Below are 17500 nucleotides of genomic sequence, written 5' to 3' on the forward strand. Positions count from 1 at the left end.
AAAAGAATTGAATACAGTCAACGGATGCCCAATAAAGGTTATTACCATCTCCTAATGCCAGGGGCGTCTTGCCGGCAAGCAAATGCTGGGTATAACCAACTGATATTTTATAATTCGGCATACAATTATTTTGTTTAGTTTGCCCTATACAACAATGTTTTTAAAGAAGCAATTCATTCAAATCAAGAGAAACTGCGGCCGTTGTGTATTTTGTGTACCACGAAAACATATAGACGGTGCTGCAGCAGATAATGAATCAGTACGCTTGATGCAGTAATTAGTGCCACGCCTAGCTTGCTGTGTACTCCCGCTTCTAGCCTGTAGGAATTTACTGTCATAACTTTTATCTAAAGCGCAGGACTGAGTCACTCCAGTGCTGCAGCCATCGCTTGATGCTAAAAAGGGCTGGACCTAGTGTATGAGAGCGGGGGGCTTCCAAAATGAGGCAAGGCTACAGGCAAAAATATTCTACTCTACTGCTACACTCTTTAGTATAGGGGCTGGCTATGCGAGGGTCCGAGGGACCTTGCCCCCCAGCTGTTGTTGAAATTTAGCTTTTGAAAGAGGTAAATCCCCCCAAAAAGAGACTGCCAACGTTCCAACATTCAAAATAAAAAAACAAGAAAGGTAGGTCGATATATGTGTGAATGTATTGTTTTGTCAATAACAAACGTTCCAACAACCCACCTTTCTTTTTGTTTGTTTTTTGAAAGGGGTATTTTACGTCTCTCCTTGAGATAAACATGTGCATTTGCTGGGTAAAGGGGGGCGGGGGGCGGGGGGGGGGGGGGTAACTGTCGGAACCCAGCCCCCCTCCCTTAGACCCGGCCCGGCTAAGAGTGCTGTAACATACAGACCGGACTGCAGTTAGAACGTAATCTCATGACCTACAGAGTCGAGGTTGTTTTAACAAGAAATTCGCACAAAAATGAGCCATAGGAAAAATAGACCTCAAAAGGAAAAAGAGTATTTAGTTTCGAAACTTGGGAGAAATTTTGCAAATGTAGCTATATGCACTACTCTCAACTCATTAATTTTGAACTTAAACAGAAAACAAAATCTATGGTTGCATATGCACTTATCAAACATGTCTCTAAATTGTCTATCCCGATGGGTTAATTGTTTTGTGTCTCCGGTGTACCGTTTTCCAATTAAGAGGTCAATATAGAAACTAAAATGTACCGGAATTTTGTATTATTAGTTTTAAGTGCAATCTTTGATTTTTAATTAATGTGATGTATTTTATGTCTGTGACCGCCTGACACTGCATGGCAATTTTCCCTGTTTCTATAAGAACAATAAGCTTTTCAGTCAGTCCTGAGTCTTGAGTCTGTAATGTATTAGGCCTATGTGGGTTTGTTTCTTCTTCTGGGGCGGTATTTCCAATGGAATACGGAATCCAAACCAAATGTTTGACATAGGATGGGGCTTACCCTAAATAATTTAAATAATTTGGCTAATTTAAAAAAATCGGATCTGAGGCCGGGAAACAAGGACAAAAAATACTGACCTCTTACATCAGTTAAAATCAACACATGGAAACTGAAACAAGGACAATGCGAATGGAAACGTTTACACATGTATGTAGACTGAACAAAAATCACGACGGAGGCTGACCACAAACACTTATGTCTTGATATCCCGATATTCCCCGATTCCTGCTCTCTCCTGCAACAAAACTATGACCAGAGTGAACCTTGAATTGAGTGAACCGATAAGAAAACTCTGCGTAAAATCTTCGCCAAGTCACAGCCGAATCGAGCAGTGCTCAACTGAGATTTGGATGCGTTGCTAAATCTGGTCTAAATCGTACCTTAATCGCTGGGGCCGTTCACATGGCACACTTTTCGCCGACTTGGTCTCGACGACTCTGGAGTGATTTTCAAACAACAAAAGTTGGGGAAAAGTTGGTTGCAAGTCTGCTATGTAAACGGCTCCTTGGTCGTATTTGTGTTGATACAATCACGCAGATGCAACTGAGCTAAACCACCAGTTTTAACATAAAAAGGTAAACATCACTGCATTCATCCACAGAACAATCAACCTCTCAATCAGCCTCAACATGCAATCTTAGACCTGTGGTGATTTGTATCTAAGCCTCAGAGACCGGCACGGTTGGCCTAGTGGTTAGGCGTCCGCCCCGTGATCGGGAGGTCGTGGGTACGGGTTCGAACCCCGGCCGGGTCATACCTAAGACTTTGAAATTGGCAATCTTGTGGCTGCTCCGCCTGGCGTCTGGCATTATGGGGTTAGTGCTAGGACTGGTTGGTCCGGTGTCAGAAATAATGTGACTGGGTGAGACATGAAGCCTGTGCTGCGACTTCTGTCTTGTGTGTGGCGCACGTCATAATTATGTCAAAGCAGCACCGCCCTGATATGGCCCTTCGTGGTCGGCTGGGCGTTAAGCAAACAAACAAACAAACAAACAAACACAATCTAAGCCTCAGTCAGGGAATTTAAAAGAGGGTTATCAAAAACCAAGAAAGGTATGTTATTGGAACGTTTAATCATTGACAAAACAAAACGTTACGTCCACAGATATATCGACCCCGGCAGCGGTCTTTTAAGTGCACAGACAAACACTAATTAGACAAACACTAATTAGACAAAACGTATCTGACAAAATGTTCAGCCGCTTGCAGGGAACACACAAGCGAATGAGGCATTAAAAGAGCGGAAACAATTCTACCGCTGGCGGCTCCAAATCCAGCATGTATCATACCGTTTGACAACTGCCGGAATGATTCCGATTGCTGACCGTATGACCGCATAATCCAGAATAATCCAGCACGTCACGAAGTCTTTTTTCCGAAAACTCAGTGGTAAAGTTTCGTGCTGCCAGAATGGAATATCCAAGGCCGTCTCACTCGCAGTCAGTGTCAAAATGCGTGTCAACTGTACCGGAAGTGCTCTCTTATGGCGGTTTATGGCCGCGTTTCCGTTCGAAGCCACCGCGTTGACTGACGTTTCATCGGCTTTCTTTCTTTCTTTCTTTCTTTCTTTATTTGGTGTTTAACGTCGTTTTCAACCGTTCAAGGTTATATCGCGACGGGGAAAGGATGGGATAGAGCCACTTGTTAATTGTTTCTTGTTCACAAAAGCACTAATAAAAAAATTGCTCCAGGGGCTTGCAACGTAGTACAATATATGACCTTACGGGGAGAATGCAAGTTTCCAGTACAAAGGACTTAACATTTCTTACATACTGCTTGACTAAAATCTTTACAAACATTGACTATATTCTATACAAGAAACACTTAATAAGGGTAAAAGGAGAAACAGAATCCGTTAGTCGCCTCTGCTGGGGAGCATCGGGTAAATTCTTCCCCCTAACCCGCGGGGGGTTCATCGGCTTTCGTCCAGGGGAAATATGTCGGTGCAACCGCACTGCCACGCCTACGACTGCCTTGACAGATCAGTGAAGTAAGTCAATTTTATCTGTGGATTGACACATATATCTAAAACATTTCCTTGTCGCCTACACCTTTTTGTTTTCAGAAGGTTAGAAGGTGTGCGAGTTAGTCATAATTCATTTACAGCCGAGTTTGGATACAGGCTACATAAAAATATACAATCTTCCACAAGTTTGAACAGAGCTTAAAAGAGGAAAGGAAACCCATAAGAATAACTCTTTTTTTACATTTAGTCAAGTTTTGACTAAATGTGACCCTCCACCACGAAATGAGTCGCATGTCACCTCACGCGGTTCTGCGCTAGGCATAATATAAGTCAGGGGTTTCTATAGTAACAGTGTGAGGGTCACCATAGTCACAGGCTTATAACTCAAAAAGTGTTCATTCTTTTCTAAAACGGTTTTCACCACTGGATAGAGAATAAACAACTCTTTAAGAAAATGTAAAAATATGAAAATCTTGAAAAGGTGACATGCGACTCATCCCGTGGTGGACGGTCACAAATGTTTTAACATAGAGGGTGAATCGAGACAAGGGTCGTGGTGTATGTGTATCTGTGTGTGTGCGTGTGTCTGTCTGTCTGTGTGTGTGTGTGTGTGTGTCTGTCTGTCTGTGCGTGTGTGTGTGTAGAGCGATTCAGACTAAACTACTGGACCGATCTTTATGAAATTTTACATGAGAGTTCCTGGGAATGATATCCCCGGACGTTTTTTTTATTTTTTTCGATAAATGTCTTTGATGACGTCATATCCGGCTTTTTGTAAAAGTTGAGGCGGCACTGTCACACCCTCATTTTTCAATCAAATTGATTGAAATTTGGTCAAGCAATCTTCGACAAAGGAAGGACTTCGGTATTGCATTTCAGCTTGATGGCTTAAAAATTAATTAATGACTTTGGTCATTAAAAATCTGAAAATTGTAAAAGAAAACAAATAATTATAAAACGATCTAAATTTACGTTCATTTTATTCTTCATCATTTTCTGATTCCAAAAACATATAAATATGTTATATTTGGATTAAAAACAAGCTCTGAAAATTAAAAATATAAAAATTATGATCAAAATTAAATTTTCGAAATCAATTTAAAAACACTTTCATCTTATTCCTTGTCGGTTCCTGATTCCAAAAACATATAGATATGATATGTTTGGATTAAAAACACGCTCAGAAAGTTAAAACGAAGAGAGGTACAGAAAAGCGTGCTATCCTTCTCAGCGCAACTACTACCCCGCTCTTCTTGTCAATTTCACTGCCTTTGCCATGAACGGTGGACTGACGATGCTACGAGTATACGGTCTTGCTGAAAAATTGCAATGCGTTCAGTTTCATTCTGTGAGTTCGACAGCTTGACTAAATGTTGTATTTTCGCCTTACGCGACTTGTTTTAAATTATAATTGTACTGATTACATTTTATCATTGATCATCTCCGGGTAAAACAAAACATAAACGTCCCAGATTCATAAACAACTCTTTGCATCTCAAAGTAAAGTGGTTATTTCTGGCGCTGTAAAATAATGATACCAGCTTGTGTTTTTGTCATAAATGAGGTAGATTTCGGTCTACAATAGACATTTTGAAATCAAAATTTGATTCATTCACCAACTAACAGTTTTAGATGATGTGGGACTTCACTGAAAGACTGGAGGTGCACGGAATAGTATTTCTAAGAAACAATATTGTAAAAACACACCAACACCACCACCAACATACACACACGCGCGCGCGCACACACAAACGCACGCACACACACACACACACACACACCGACACCTTGTCTCGATTCCCGGTCTATGTTAAAACATTTAGTCAAAATTGACGCACGCACATATCAGGGAAATCCCAACAAAAACAACTTTCACGCGGCACTGTTTATTTGATTCAATATCCGGTGTGTTTCTATTGATGAAACTCACAACAGCTCTTGATCTCATGTAAGCACTACTGCACTACAGCAAATATCAATTGCTTTTGATATTTAGTCAAGTTTTGACTAAATATTTTAACATCGAGGGGGAATCGAAACGAGGGTCGTGGTGTATGTGCGTGTGTGCGTGCGTGTGTGCGTGCGTGCGTGTGTGCGTGTGTGTGTGTGTGTAGAGCGATTCAGACTAAACTACTGGACCGATCTTTATGAAATTTGACATGAGAGTTCCTGGGTATGAAATCCCCGAACGTTTTTTTCATTTTTTTGATAAATGTCTTTGATGACGTCATATCCGGCTTTTCGTGAAAGTTGAGGCGGCACTGTCACGCCCTCATTTTTCAACCAAATTGGTTCAAATTTTGGTCAAGTAATCTTCGACGAAGCCCGGACTTCGGTATTGCATTTCAGCTTGGTGGCTTAAAAATTAATTAATGACTTTGGTCATTAAAAATCTGAAAATTGTAAAAAAAAATAAAAATTTATAAAACGATCCAAATTTACGTTTATCTTATTCTCCATCATTTGCTGATTCCAAAAACATATAAATATGTTATATTTGGATTAAAAACAAGCTCTGAAAATTAAATATATAAAAATTATTATCAAACTTTTTTTTTCGAAATCAATTTAAAAACACTTTCATCTTATTCCTTGTCGGTTCCTGATTCCAAAAATATATAGATATGATATGTTTGGATTAAAAACACGCTCAGAAAGTTAAAACGAAGAGAGGTACAGAAAAGCGTGCTATCCTTCTCAGCGCAACGAATACCCCGCTCTTCTTGTCAATTCCACGGGCACTGCCTTTGCCACGGGCGGTGGAGTGACGATGCTACGAGTATACGGTCTTGCTGCGTTGCGTTGCGTTCAGTTTCATTCTGTGAGTTCGACAGCTACTTGACTAAATATTGTATTTTCGCCTTACGCGACTTGTTTTTCTTCTTATGTTTTTATCAATCCTCGAGAAAAGGAATTAGCATAAAAAGGGTGCAAAAACCCAAGGCAGATACAATTGGATTCCTCATATATAGGCTGAAACAAATAAATACCATAAAATCCGGATAAAAAGAAGTCAACATCGTTTTGTTGTCGTTATACTGATATATGTACTATGGTATCGTATCTTGTTATTCACAGAAGAACTGCAGTGCGTCATCCAAGCTTCCTGAATCCTTGCTGGGAAATGCCAACAGAGACCTTACATTAAAAACATCAAAAACAAGCGTGCAGATAATGGCAATAAGGATACTGAAAGATTCAATAAAGTCATGCGGGATTCGGTAAAAAAATTTTAAAAAAGTAAACACCTCACGTGACCCTTATTTTTTTCCTGGGGAAATGTTGAAACACTCAGCAACAGGAAATAGGAGGTTAATAGGTAAGTGCACCGTGTGAACCGGATTACTCCCAGTAATCACCCCCCCCCCTCCCCTCCCCCCCCCCCCCCCCCCCCTTACCGTCGCCACTTGTTCTTTTTCCTCAACTCGCTTATTCCAACGCCATAACATAGGTGTGTTTCCTTCTGCGCACCTCTTCACGTTTCGATCTCAATTTTAGCTCTATGGTCAGTGATTAACATAATTGATTTTGAGTTGAGGAAAAAGGTTCTACGAATGTATATACTTGATTGATTTTTCATGCAACGATTTATGTCAGTGTCAGTGTCAGTGTCATTGCTGATGCAATCGGGAGTAGGATTTTATTGAAGTTGACTTAAACACATACAGGCGAGCATGTTTGCGTACGTGCAAACGCGCACACACATGAGCAGTCGCGTGCTTTTAACCACGCACACAAATATGGGTCCTCGCCCAAACAAACAGACAGACAGACAGAGAGACAGGCAGACAGACAGACAGACGGACAGAAGGACAAGGCATCAGTTTAAGTTTCAATTAACAACACGGCCACCCAATAATGTTTACACACACACACACACACACACACACACACACACACACACACACACACACACACACACACACACACACATATATATATATATATATATATATAAAGGACTGTTTATGATTTTAATAAGTTTGAAAAAAACATTTTGAGCTGCAATGTCATAAGGAGAAAAAGGCCACCAAAAAAATTCTTCTTGGGTAGAAGCTTAACAGACAACTTGTGAAAACAAAATTTACATCGCATACAGTGGGAAGCACGCGCACACACATGAGCAGTCGCGTGCTTTTAACCACGCACACAAATATGAGTCCTCGCCCAAACAAACAGACAGACAGACAGAGAGACAGGCAGACAGACAGACAGACGGACAGAAGGACAAGGCATCAGTTTAAGTTTCAATTAACAACACGGCCACCCAATAATGTTTACACACACACACACACACACACACACACACACACACACACACACACACACACACACACACACACACACACATATATATATATATATATATAAAGGACTGTTTATGATTTTAATAAGTTTGAAAAAAACATTTTGAGCTGCAATGTCATAAGGAGAAAAAGGCCACCAAAAAAATTCTTCTTGGGTAGAAGCTTAACAGACAACTTGTGAAAACAAAATTTACATCGCATACAGTGGGAAAGCTAAATGGAACAAAAGTGATACTAAACCATATGAACCATGAACACGCAACTGTAATCAATACATGTAAATATTTGTGATTTTAGTAACATTACTGCTGCCCACAAGACGCTTGTGTATAAAGCCAATATACATAAAAGAAAAGCACAATGTATTCCGAAGGCAAGTGGCTGCTTTTGATATTGAGACATCAATTTAAGACGTTAACTGTTGTTACACATACACATATAGTACCAAGTAATGAGCACAACAAATGTAGTTTCTTTTGAGAACTCCTTTTCTCAAATCGTGTTTTTCAGGGCTGTATCTGGATAAATGCACCAACGGTATAAAATGTGACCCTCCACCACGAAATGAGTCGCATGTCACCTCGCGCGGTTCTGCGTTAGGCTTAATATAAGTCCGGGGAGTGTCTGTTAACAGTGTGAGGGTCACCTCAGTCACAGGCTTATAACTCCAACCATTTTCGCTTTTTTCTAAAACGGGTTTCACCACTGGATAGAGCATAAAAAACTCTTACGGAAAATGTGAAAATACGAAAATCATGCAAAGGTGACATGCGACTCATTTCGTGGTGGAGGGTCACAAATAGCCAGCAGTGAAACTATCCATCTTTATGACCAATTCAGTGCCCCATATGGCTTTTTGACCAATCAGGACGGATTCTAGGTGACCCTCTAAATGTTATAACGTTCAGGCAGGGACCCTTTTTGTTTATCAAGCTAAAAGAGGAACAAGACAAAGTAAAAATTTAAATCAGCAATATCAGTGTGATTTATTCTAAAGAATGACACTTCAAATGCTGTCAGATAATACTCTCTTTATCTAAAAAATACCGAAAAGCGAGTTTTGTCGGTGGGTGCTTTACGGAACAGCGAGGCACCGCCCATCCTCTGAGTGTGCAATGCCGACTCGCTCACTTGAAATCTAAATGATCAAAGTTCGGAAAATCAAGTGAAATTGGGTCACTCGCTTTACGTCAAATGTATCTTTACGTCATTTCCCATCCGTGGAGTCGGTTCTATGATCTGTCGCTCTCTGTTCAACAAGAAAAAGCGAAGCAACCGAAACGCATGTTCAACATGGTTTGTTGTGTGTCAAACGCATTTGACCTGTGAATATTCATCACGTAAGGTGTGTTACTCTGATTGGCTGACCCAGGTCACGAGAATTCTTTGACTGACAGGCATAATCAGGTAGGAGCGCTCCAGTTCCCATTGCGGCTGTTCTGTCTAATTCGCGGGGTCGCTTCGAAATTTCTTTTGGTCGAATTAAACGGTAATAAAACCGTTATTTCTAATATGCTGACTGTTAGCAAATGATAACAGACATGTCTCACAAACGATATCAGCATTCGCCTAAAAGGCTCATGCTTGATATCTTTTTTTTCGACATGTCTGTTATCATTTGCTAACAGTCAGCATATTAGAAATAACTCATAATATTACACCTTGTAGTTTTATACCACAGCTCAAAATTTACGTCTTCTGATAAAAGCAATACTTATGGCACAATTCTGTAGTTTCATCGACACAAAATTCATTTAATACCATTCCTTCTCCCTACTCTTGTGATAAAGAAAAATCCCCTAAACACTACTTCACATTCTAATTTGATAAAATTCAACAATTTCCACAAAACGATACATTTACAAAATAGTTCTTGTTACACTGTTGAAGGAAAAGTACCAACATCCGTACGCATGTGAATTTTGTATGGTTCCATGATCGTCATATAATCGAACAAAATATATTCTTTATCTCTGCTGCTGCATTCACAAAACCGGCACGGTGGCCTAGTGGTAAGGCGTCCGCCCCGTGATCGGGAGGTCGTGGGTTCGAACCCCGGCCGGGTCATACCTAAGACTTTAAAATTGGCAATCTAGTGGCTGCTCCGCCTGGCGTCTGGCATTATGGGGTTAGTGCTAGGACTGGTTGGTCCGGTGTCAGAATAATGTGACTGGGTGAGACATGAAGCCTGTGCTGCGACTTCTGTCTTGTGTGTGGCGCACGTTATATGTCAAAGCAGCACCGCCCTGATATGGCCCTTCGTGGTCGGCTGGGCGTTAAGCAAACAAACAAGCAAGCATGCTGCATTCACGTGGAAAGCAACGTTTCTGGTACTGGACAATATGTGTACATTCTGCCTTCATAAAGCTACAAGTATACAACCAGCAAAACAATCTAAAAAAAATTATTGCTAATATCTACTGTTGAGCAGACGGCAGTTTCTTACCGATGTAGTAGGCGAAGTATATATAGTAGGGCTTACAAAATGTTCCTTATTATATATGTACCGTAGTTGGCGAAGTATAGTCGTGTTTACAAAGCATTCCCTATCCCTGCTCACCAAGAAGAAGAGGAAACCCCCAAGGCAACAGAGAAACCAGGCATCCAGATCTGCACCAGTGTTCCACATGTTACCTCAGGAGAAGATCAGAATGACACAGCTCGACAGGCACTCACCTTAGCCCTGATCGACGAACAGTACCCAAAAGAGGCGTGGATCCATGTATACACCGATGGATCAGCAACTAACGCCGTGCTCAATGGAGGTGCTGGCATTCTGATCCAGTTCCCTGGGGGACATACAGCTACATCCAGCGTTGCCACTGGCAAACACTGCACAAACTATAAAGCAGAAGCAGAAGCTCTCATGCAGGCCGCCTCCTTGGTTCAGGACTCCGCAGACCCTTGCTACCAAGTTGTCTTCCTCTCGGACGCCCTTTCAGTCCTTCAGGCCCTAGAAAACGACAAACTCCCACAGCTAGCCAAAGCATTACAAACCAGAAGAGTTGTCCTCCAGTGGATACCAGCACACTGTGGGATACCAGGAAATGAAAGGGCAGATGAGCTGGCGAAAGAAGGAGCCGTAGAAGACCAACCTGAAAACAGTGTCAGCTTTAGTGAGCAGAAGACAATCATCAAGGCATTGGTGAGGCCAAGGACAAACAGAGATGACTACCACACAATGTCCAGAGAGCAGCAAGTCAACCTCATCAGGCTGCGTACTGGCCACAACAGGCTCAATGCTCACATGAACCGAAAGTTCAAGCTGGCGCCATCACCAACCTGTGCCTGCGGTCAAGAAGACCAAACAGCGGAACACATCTTACAGCGATGTCCCTTACTAGATGAGGAACGAAAAGAAGTGTGGCCGTCACCAACTCCCTTGCAGACCAAACTATACGGCAGTCGACAGGAGTTGGAGAAAACGACAACATTTATCACCAGTGCTGGACTGATCGTGTAACCTCTGCGAACGCCAAGAAGAAGAAAAAGATCCCTGCTCACAAAATATGTCCTATCTCTACTGCTCCCTTAACTGTAGTTCAAGTTTTGCAAGTTTGGAACTACAATCAACAGAAAATCGCATAAACGAAATCCCAACTTTCTCTACTGCTGAGCCGTGGAGCGCTTCTTGCAGATGTGGTAGGCGAAGTAGGGCTGCCTGCTAGCGCTTTGAACCAGTTCTAACCGGGACTGAGCGATCAGCGCGTGAGCCTCCTCCTTGCTCCACGCCGCCCCGGGCCCCAAAGCTCCCCCTTCTCCAGCGCTGGCAGGCAGGCACAGGAACATGCTCAGGCCGTACAGACCCATGGAGGAGTCGTCCCCGGCGATCCCGCAGCGGTCTTTGGGCGTGTGAAGGTCGCCCATGACGTAGAGCCCGTCAGGCTTGAGGCACAGCGCGATCTCGTTCAGGGCCTTCAGGGGCTCCGAAAGGTCGTGGATGACGTCATAGGTGAGCGCCCAGTCGTACTTGCCGTGGAGGTGCTCGGGGAGGCTCAGGAGATCGTCCTGGGAGAAGGTGGCGTTGGTGAGCTGGGTCTGGGCCAGGTGCTTCAGGGCGATGCTGATGCCTTGGCTGGAGATGTCGCTGCCGTGGAAACGGCTGCTGGGGAAGCGTTTGGCCATCTCCAGCACTAGGACTCCTGTGCCGCAGCCGAAGTCTACTACGTCGATTCCTTCGCCTGCGGAAAAAAGAAAAAGAACATGGATAGAAAACAAAAACGAGATTATTCGGTTTAAAACTGTGTGGCTGTGTAAGTTCTTTTGTGTGTGTGTGTGTGTGTGTGTGTGTGTGTGTGTGTGTGTGTGTGTGTGTGTGTGTGTGCGTGCTTGTGCGTGTGTGTGTGTGCGTGCTTGTGCGTGTGTGTGTCTGTGTGTGCGTGCTTGTGCGTGTGTGTACGTGCGTGCGTGCGTGTGCGTGCGTGCGTGCATGCGTGTGTGCGTGCGTGTGTTTGTGTGTATGTGTGCCCGCCCCCCCCCTCTCTCTCTCTCACTCTCTCTCTATCTTTCTTTCTTATAAGTTGTCCTATTTTCCCCCTCCCCCTTTCTTAAGAAAAGCTTACAGATGTCACCCGCATCTGAAACTCCCCCCCCCCCCCCCCCACCCAACGGGAACATAACGTGAAGCTAGTGAATCCAGGGCAGGGGAATTTTCGAACTGAAAGCAACATCAGGAAATTGAACCACGTGAGCGCTGTGCAGACCCCAAAACAAAACACTCACATACTCAGTTTTTCCCCAGAAATCACGTACGAAACTGAGAGTTGCACCATGCATTCACATAATCTATCTTCCGCGTGTAAGTGCACACAAAGTGATGGTAAGCATGTATACAAGAATTCAATAATTAAATTTTAAAATTTTAAAAACACACCAGAGAGTCTTTTTTTGTTCCAAAATTCAGAATAATAACGTCAATGGTTAGTAAATGGAACGTTTAATAGAGGAATCCAGTTTTTACCTACAGTACCCCCCACCCCCATCCCCACATTCAAGTGATATAGTCTGATTCTGAATAGAAATCCTCGCCTGGAAAATATTTCATCATTTGCATGTGGTCGAGTGTTTGGTTTCGAAGGCATGGGAAAATTACAAAGTTACAAAACAAAGACTCAAAAACGGGAAGACATACTTTATGGAATGATTCATTCGTACCGTGTTTCCAAGCAGCCGTTTTACAAATTAACCTTCCGTATTTTTCAGTGTTAAAAGGGATGGTTTCAGTTGCCGCAAAAATAGCGTGGAGAGAGGACATGATATGTTTTGAAAAAGAGAAGAAACGATAACAGATTTCATCAGATTGATTATAGATTAACAGATTTGTTTGTTTGTTTGCTTAACGCCCAGCCGACCACGAAGGGCCATATCAGGGCGGTGCTGCTTTGACATATAACGTGCGCCACACACAAGACAGAAGTCGCAGCACAGGCTTCATGTCTCACCCAGTCACATTATTCTGACACCGGACCAACCAGTCCTAGCACTAACCCCATAATGCCAGACGCCAGGCGGAGCAGCCACTAGATTGCCAATTTTAAAGTCTTAGGTATGACCCGGCCGGGGTTCGAACCCACGACCTCCCGATCACGGGGCGGACGCCTTACCACTAGGCCAACCGTGCCGGTATAGATTAACAGATATGAAATAAAGAAAAGAACAATTATAAACAATCAAATCAATCAAACAATGAGAACAACAATACTTTAGAAAAATGTCTCTGACCTACCGATCCTCCTTCCGTGAGGAATGCTACTGTATCCTTTTCATTCATTCATAGATTAATGTATGCCTCTTATTGATTGATTGATTGACTGATTGATTGACTGATTGATTGATTGATTGATTGATTGATTGATTGATTGATTGATTGATTGATTTGTTGATTGATTGATTGATTGATTGATTTGTTGATTGATTTGTTGATTGATTGATTGATTGATTGATTGATTGATTGATTGATTGATTGATTGATTTGTTGATTGATTCATTATTTCTTTGTTTATATCCTTCCTGCCTTTCTTTCTTTCTTTCTTTCATGCACTGTGTCCTCCTGTTCCTTCTTTTCGTTTTAAATGTTTTCTCTTCCAAACCGGGAGCACTGACCGAGTTTTGCCGCCAGTCCAGGAACAGCGTTGAGAATGTTGTCAATAGTGTCCGTGGCAGAGGCTTCCCTCATCACGTGGAACACACTGAACACATCAGGGTAGTCCGAATGGCTCAGACCTGGACGGAGAATTTTAAATTTTATAATCTAATTTCTATTGAATTTTTATAAGAGAATTTTTATGAGAGATTTTTATCTCAAAATTGTTACCCTTCTGCACTTTTAATAAAGGGCAATATGAAAATCGTATTTTGAATCCCATTTTAAGAACTCCAAAACTCAGATCTCAAAAAGGAAGGACTTTTAAAATGGGAGAAAATGTACAAACGTTATATAAGAACAAAAGATCTGAAAAATCAAGGTCTTAAAAGGGGGAAAGAATTAAATAAGGGGGGGGGGGGGGTGGGGGCGGTCCTAAAAAGGGTGTTCCACTGTAACATATCATCCACCAATACCCTCACTGATACAGACGAAAAGAAAACAGGACAGAATATCGTATTAAATTCCCCAAACGTGGATTTTCTTTGAACTATCAAAGTAACTAAGGCACATAAACAAAATAAAGAAACCTTACGAGGTGTAATGTAAGAGAGGAGCAGAGACTAAAAAAGGAGAGAGAGAGAGAGAGAGAGAGAGAGAGAGAGAGAGAGAGAGAGAGAGAGAGAGAGAGAGAGACAGAGAGACAGAGAGACAGAGAGACAGAGAGACAGACAGACAGAGACAGAGACAGAGAGAGAAACAGACACAGAGAGAGAAACAGACACAGAGAGAGAAATTTGACAGAGGAAATAGCAGTCAATCAAAAACCCAAGAAACTACATAGTTATTGGAACGTTTAATCATACACAAAACAGAACATTAACTGGTACGTCGGTCTAGTGGTCTTTCAGGCGGACAATCGAACAGATAACACTGATGTAATCAACAAAATGAACTTGGTCCGGTTTCGATGTTGTGTTTTCGATCTCAAGATGGCAATTTGGAAAGGGGAAATAACAACAATGAAAATGTTAAACAACAATGACAATTAAAACAAACTTAAAAGAGGCCTGGAGAAAACCAAAACGTCGTGTTTTTTTTATCTGATTCATTGTCGCGAGAAGGGAAGTTAACAATCCTATTACTGAGGATGCGTGAGACAAAAAAGGAATCCGAGTCGTATGATAAAAGAAAAACTTGACGAAATGTAAAAATGAAGGAAGGTCTAATAACACGCGGAAACACGGCACGTGAGCAGCGCGTTGTTAATGTCCTCGCATTTAATCAGGTGGCTCTCTGGCTAAACCTTACCCTTCCAAACACAGAATCCCATAGAAAGGAGATTGGGAAAAAACGGAAAAAACAAGACCGATTACGACAACAAAAATGTTCTGGATACAACAGATTTAAAAACAAGAAAAAAAAGAATTTGACTCCTATTGCTGAAGCAACAAAAAGCAGCTCCGCGAAGCTCTCTTTTGAGTATGTTAATAACCAAACGTTTTGCATAACAACATCCCAACAATACTCTGACTGACTAAATATTCGTAAAATCCTCAAATCGCTTCTGAAACAGTTGGGACCATTTAAATTGTGAATACACTGATGATCCGTGACACCCCCACATCTACGCCGTACGCCTCTAGAACTTCTCCGTGCATTCAGGCAATAGACTAACTCTGGAAATAACTCTGCCTGGTTTATATGGGTTGTGAAAGAGGGAATACTCTTGCTTTTAGTGAGGCAAGCTTTCCACGCGTGCTCCTTGTCCACGAGTTTCAGACACACCCGTCGCTGGTGACTGGTCTATAACGTCACGTGGGAAAGTTAGACTCACTAAAAGGAAGTCTATTTCCTCTTGTATAACCCATACAAACCCGACAGAGTTATTTCTGAACATCGTCTATTATGTGAATACACTGGGGGAGGGGGGAGGGGGATATGTTTCCCATACGAGCACGTGTGGAAAGTTTCCCTCACCAAAAACAAGAGTATTCACTCTTTCACAACCCATACAAAGCCGACAGAGTTATTTACGGAGTGTGTCTACTATCATGCATCGAGTATTTTGCACATTGCAGAAATCTGAGTTAATAATCTCGAAAACCCAGACCTCTTTTAATTTCAAAAAGTTAATTTGATTTTGATTTGATTTAATTTTCACTCACCCGCTGGGCCGTCCTGGCGGAAGCAGGCCTTGACAGCGTCGTAGCGCACGGCGTAGGCAGCGAAGAGTCGCCCAGCGATCCCCATCCCCTCCAGCGCCCCCTTGTGGTCCTCCGCGATGTAGTAGCGCTCGGGGTTACCTCGATTGGCCTGGATGACCTCCCCTGCCACCATGCAGCCCAGCCATTCCCGCAAGTACCTGCAATGACAGGGAATGAAAATAGTTGTCATTAGTGAACACCCGGGAACATGCCCTTAATGGTTTAACCGTTATCATCATTGTCATTAGTGCTGGAATTCTTCGTGTCTGTCGTCATCATCATGGTCGTCTTTGTAGCTTGTTTCTTCTTCTTCTTCTTCGTTCACGGGCTGAAACTCCCACGTTCACTCATGTTTTTGCAGGAGTGGGTTTTTACGTGTATGACCGTTTTTACCCCGCTATTCAGGCAGCCATACGCCGCTTTCGGGGGAAGTATGCTGGGTATTTTCGTGTTTCTATAACCCACCGAAGTCTGACATGGATAACAGGATCTTTTCCGTGCGCACTTGGTGTTGTGCTTGCGTGTACACGTACACACAATTAAAGGGGGATAAGGCACTAGCAGGTCTGCACATAAGTTTATCCAGGAGATGGGAAAAATCTCCACCCTTAACCCACCTGGCAGCCACAGCTGGGATTTGAACTCACGACCTTCCGATTAGGAGGCCGAAGTCTTATCCACTTGGCCACTTCGCCCGTCTAATAGCTTGTTTAATAATGGACGATACCGGCGATACATGCACAGCCTGGTGGTGATATCGGCAAGTATGTTTCTAATGCTGATATGTCGAAGTCTCCGAGACAAACTTTGTTCATGGAATTCTTTGTCAGTTCCTCCGGAGACATGCAGATGATGTGACATGATTTTAACGTGTCGACGTTACGACGTCTTCGCCAAAACAAATCGCATTTGACGTGAGAGAATCCACTTTGAGAAGAGAGGATTAAAAAGGGACGTCTTCCGGTTTGTTTTGTCGGAGTGTATCGTCATCTTCATCGTCATCTTCATCGTCATCTTCATCGTCATCTTCATCGTCATCTTCATCGTCAGACTTCAGCCTCATTATTGCTGTTGTCGACCGCCTCAATATCATTTACCAACACGATCATTAAAGGGGAGGGGGGGTGGTTAGTGTGCGTACGCACATGTTTGCCGTTGTTTGCGGTTCGTTAGTGTGTGTACGCACGCGTTTGCTGCACGTGTTTGCGGACAAGGACATTCGGGGTCGATGGAATATGTAGGAGTATTCTATCAAGAAAGTCTTTACCACCTGTATGCCGAGCATGGGGAATTCCAGTTCCCGTTAAGTGACGTGGGGAGAGTCCAGCACGAATTGACCATCTCAGAGATAGCACGAAAAGGTAATTACTCGATAAGAATACCTTGGCAACATATAGTTACCGTCAGATTTCCGCAATTAGCCGAATGGTCGATGCATCATATTACGCACACGTTCGCGAAGGAATCTTGATCATATCCGACCATGCTTTATCTGTCAAGATCTT

At 42.6% G+C, this 17500-nt stretch overlaps 1 protein-coding gene and 2 long non-coding RNA genes across 5 annotated transcripts in view; all 3 read right to left on the reverse strand.

Moving 5' to 3' along the window:
* LOC138952013 (uncharacterized) overlaps nucleotides 1-17500 on the reverse strand; it is a 259836-nt gene that overhangs the window by 133888 nt on the left and 108448 nt on the right. The window lies entirely within an intron of this gene.
* Nucleotides 5270-6788, reverse strand: LOC138952012 (uncharacterized). Its single transcript, XR_011451282.1, has 2 exons — nucleotides 6271-6788; nucleotides 5270-5381 (listed from the first exon to the last, which is right to left on the reverse strand). It is a non-coding gene; the product is annotated as an uncharacterized lncRNA (long non-coding RNA).
* LOC138952003 (S-adenosylmethionine-dependent methyltransferase Rv2258c-like) overlaps nucleotides 7360-17500 on the reverse strand; it is a 63344-nt gene continuing 53203 nt past the window's right edge. For all 3 annotated transcript variants that reach the window (XM_070323580.1, XM_070323581.1, XM_070323582.1), the window contains 3 exons: nucleotides 15957-16153; nucleotides 13809-13928; nucleotides 7360-11887 (listed from right to left, as the gene is read on the reverse strand). In XM_070323580.1, the coding sequence (XP_070179681.1) occupies nucleotides 11313-11887; nucleotides 13809-13928; nucleotides 15957-16153 (892 nt within the window). In that variant the 3' untranslated portion in view covers nucleotides 7360-11312. The remainder of the gene's footprint in view (nucleotides 11888-13808; nucleotides 13929-15956; nucleotides 16154-17500) is intronic.

The sequence above is a fragment of the Littorina saxatilis genome, linkage group LG17 (assembly GCF_037325665.1).
Source record: "Littorina saxatilis isolate snail1 linkage group LG17, US_GU_Lsax_2.0, whole genome shotgun sequence".
NCBI lineage: Eukaryota > Metazoa > Mollusca > Gastropoda > Littorinimorpha > Littorinidae > Littorina > Littorina saxatilis.